This window comes from Mus pahari, chromosome X, assembly GCF_900095145.1.
Source record: "Mus pahari chromosome X, PAHARI_EIJ_v1.1, whole genome shotgun sequence".
NCBI classification, from domain to species: domain Eukaryota; kingdom Metazoa; phylum Chordata; class Mammalia; order Rodentia; family Muridae; genus Mus; species Mus pahari.
Window position 1 is genome coordinate 142,239,743 of NC_034613.1, and position 3,615 is coordinate 142,243,357.

Consider the following 3,615-nt stretch of genomic DNA (forward strand, 5'->3'; position numbering starts at 1 on the left):
TTTAATATTCTATCTTTATGTAGTACATTTGTTGTTCTGATTATTATGTGTCGGGAGGAATTTCTTTTCTGGTCCAGTCTATTTGGAGTTCTGTAGNCTTCTTTTTTGTTCATGGGCATCTCGTTCTTTAGGTTTGGGAAGTTTTCTTCTATAATTTTGTTGAAGATATTCGCTGGCCCNTTAAGTTGAAAGTCTTCATTCTCATCTATTCCTATTATCCGAAGGTTTGGTCTTCTCATTGTGTGCTGGATTTCCTGGATGTTTTGTGTTAGGATCTTTTTGCATTTTGCATCTTTTTTGCACTGGAGCAAAGATGGCTCTCCTTCGGGCTCAGGCCTTGAGACTCCTCCTGGGCGGACACCCCTCCTCGGGCGGGAAAGGTGTCGGGTGATTGGAGCCAGAAAAAGGATCCTTCCCAGAAGCTTTGTCCCTTCTGCAGGCTGCCCCCTCCTTGGGAGTGCACCGGAGCAAAGATGGCCCTCTTACTGGTTCAGGCCTTGAGATTGCTCCTGGGCTGACACCCCTCCTCGGGCGGGGAAGGTGCTGGACCAGTCTCCTTTTCAATAGCAGCTTTGATTAGGAAAGAGGAGAGGGCATGTTGTCTCAGGTAGATGGGATGAACAGCTTGGGTGTGTCCTAGAAACCTGGGACAATCAGATAAAACAGTCCAATGTTCTACAGAAAACTGACGTGTCAGGGTATAGAATCAATGATTCAGTTTCTACCTCCCCATTTCCTGAAAAGTTAAATATTTCCCAAGACTTGACAAATTTTGCTATATTTTTATAGATACCTAAGACACCAATGTACATAACACAAGCATTTAAAATGAAAACACAAGAAAGCAACTTTCCCCTTTATTGAAAATAGATTCTTTTCTCATATAATACATTTGGATTACAGTTTCTTCTCATTGTACTCCTTCCAGCTCCTCCCCATCTCCCTTCCATTGGGATTCACTCCCTTTCTGTCTCTCATTAGAAAAGAGCAGGCTTTCAGACAGCAATTGGAGAAACAGAAGTCCATTGTTTCTCAACTCTGAGTGCGAATTCCCACTTTTGAATGTTCATTAAAGACTCAAAAGAATATTTATTTTCATCACACTTTTATTAGCCCATCTTTGCCTAATAAATTGAAATTAGTCCTGCCAGATCTCTATTCTCTTGTCTGGGCATTTGCATCCATGTTCCCTTTCCATGCAAATTTGATGGTGTGACATTCTAAAGCCGATCACTGGTGAGAGGTACTTTCAGTGCCTATGTGCAGCAAAGGTCAGAGTATCTGCCCAGTTCAAGTCATTTCATGGTAGACATCAACTGGAGCTATATGGCATCATCTTAAGAATTTAGCTTTTCAATGTTTAAAATATGGAAGTCTTAGCCAGAAAATTACTAGGGACAACAATTATATACAACTATCACTATTAAAAAAAACCCATACTTCATATATGGGGAAACCCAAGCTTAAGTAAAAACAATTCTTTCCAAAGATTCTGTGTTGCTTTTTCTCTGAAAGGGAAAGGAGCAAGTAATTTATTGATCTCTCCTGCCATCTACTGGAAGAAAGAGTGAATGCCTCTACCTTTAACCCTCTCTGGCAATAGAACATGCATGGTTCAATTACCTGAGACTTCCCAATAAAACTGTAAAAGCTAGAGTGAATTGCCTACAAAATACATACAGTCCACGCAAACCACACAACTTCGGGCTGTCTCCTATCTATAAACCTATCCTCAGGGTTCTTATTTCAATTCACATCAAACCAAAGTGAAAGGACCGATAGGCCCCTTGGTTCCTGAAACAGAGATGGTTGCCTGACCAGCAGCATTAGCACCTCCTGGGGTAGTAGAAATGCAAATTCTTGGTTCTCATCCTAGGTTTTCGAAATCAGAAACTCTTCATGTAACAGTAAGTTAAATCCATTCCAACCACCAAATGCAGATGCATGCTCACATTGGAGGGCAAAGACTTGATGGCCAGAATCCTTGGAATAGTGATAAGGACTCTCCCATTTCTCTCTGCCCCCGCCCCATTGAATGGTGTCTTTCATCTGAATTTGCAGTATGAATGGACCGACAACGAAATGTTCCTGTTCCGATCATCTGTTGCCTATGCCATGAGAGAGTATTTTTCAAGGGTCAAAAACCAGACAGTTCCTTTTCGGTGAGTTGATTTGCTAGATTCTATTGTTATTATTATTATTATTATCATCATCATCATCATCATCATCATCATCAATATCATCATCATCATCATCATCATCATTATTTTATTTGCTTTATATCCTATTATCAGTCCCCTCTCCTCCAAGTACCCCCTCACACAGATCCTCCCCTTTGAGAAGGAGGAGCACCCCTGGGTATCACCCCGCCCCTGGCTCATCCAGTCATTGCAGGACTAGGCAATTTGCCAGGTTCTGTACATAACTCCCTGCTCCACTACTCTAGAGCTTAAACTTTCTTCACATCAAATCAAGGAGAACATCCAAATATACTTTAGTTTCTATATTTTTTGAATGGAGATTTCATATATGTATATGCTGCATTTTGAAGTTCTTTCATACGATCCCCAGTGAATTCTTTCTTCTTCCTCCTACTCTTGTACCTCTTTTTCTATTGTTACCTTGTTTATTTGGAGTCTACTGATCTTAACTAGGGTTTCTGTCATAAGCATAGCCCAGAATTTTATTTGGCATCCAGGAATTTGGGTCCCTTCCTTTTAGGATGCTTGTGGTTTAACTTATAGATGCTACGAACATTGTTATTAAACATCTCTTTCTCTGTGTCTCTGTCTCTCTCCATACACTTTCATATCATTCTTAGAAGTAAAGTAGGTGAAAAAAAAGAAAATTCTTTCCTTATTGGAGCTTATATCAGGAGAGAGAGAGAGAGAGAGAGAGAGAGAGAGAGAGAGAGAGAGAGAGCTACGGAGGAAAACACACATTAGGACAGGAAGAGGTAAGAGGCCGGGGGGGGAAATGTTCAACTTTAAGTGAGTTAGCAATTAGAAAGGACACCACTAACATTAAGAAGTCGGGAGAGAAGCAGAAAAGCCAACAGTGCAGACAATGGGAGAAAGTGTTCAGCCAGGGAAGCAACAGGCACAAAGTCTAACGAAGTAATAGCCATTGCATGCCAATGGAACAGCAAGAAGGCCATTGTGGATGGGGAAGCATCTACTAGAGGGCAAATAGGTGATATGGTCAGGGCAGTGTTAGGGCAAAAGTGAGCATAGAAAGTTCATTGGGGCCTCAAGGCTATTGCATAGACTTTGGTTTTTGAGATGGTCAAGTAGTTAGTTATTCAAAGACCATAGATCTCCACATAGTCTGCCTTGGTTTTTGCTAGGATCACTCCAGGAGTTGTGTGAGCATTGCTTTGTCACACTGTGTAGTGAGCCCTACTTTTACCTTCATCCATAGATGCTATACAACACTTGCTGGATGGAGCCAAGCCAGAGAATGTGAATATTCTGTCTCTGACACTGAAACATCACTGTCTACCATGTTGTTTCTAATACTTGTAGGTCACCAATTACTTGTCTTGATTCTCTCTGTGTGTGTCTCTGTCTCTGTCTCTCTGTCTCTCTCTGTCTCTGTCTCTGTCTCTCTGTCTCT

The 3,615-nt window shown here is 41.3% G+C and overlaps 1 protein-coding gene across 1 annotated transcript in view; it reads left to right on the forward strand.

The window, feature by feature from the left end:
- Ace2 (angiotensin I converting enzyme 2) overlaps nt 1-3,615 on the forward strand; it is a 49,572-nt gene that overhangs the window by 39,267 nt on the left and 6,690 nt on the right. The window contains exon 16 of the mRNA XM_021188276.2: nt 2,062-2,162. Coding sequence (XP_021043935.1) covers nt 2,062-2,162 — 101 coding nt within the window. The remainder of the gene's footprint in view (nt 1-2,061; nt 2,163-3,615) is intronic.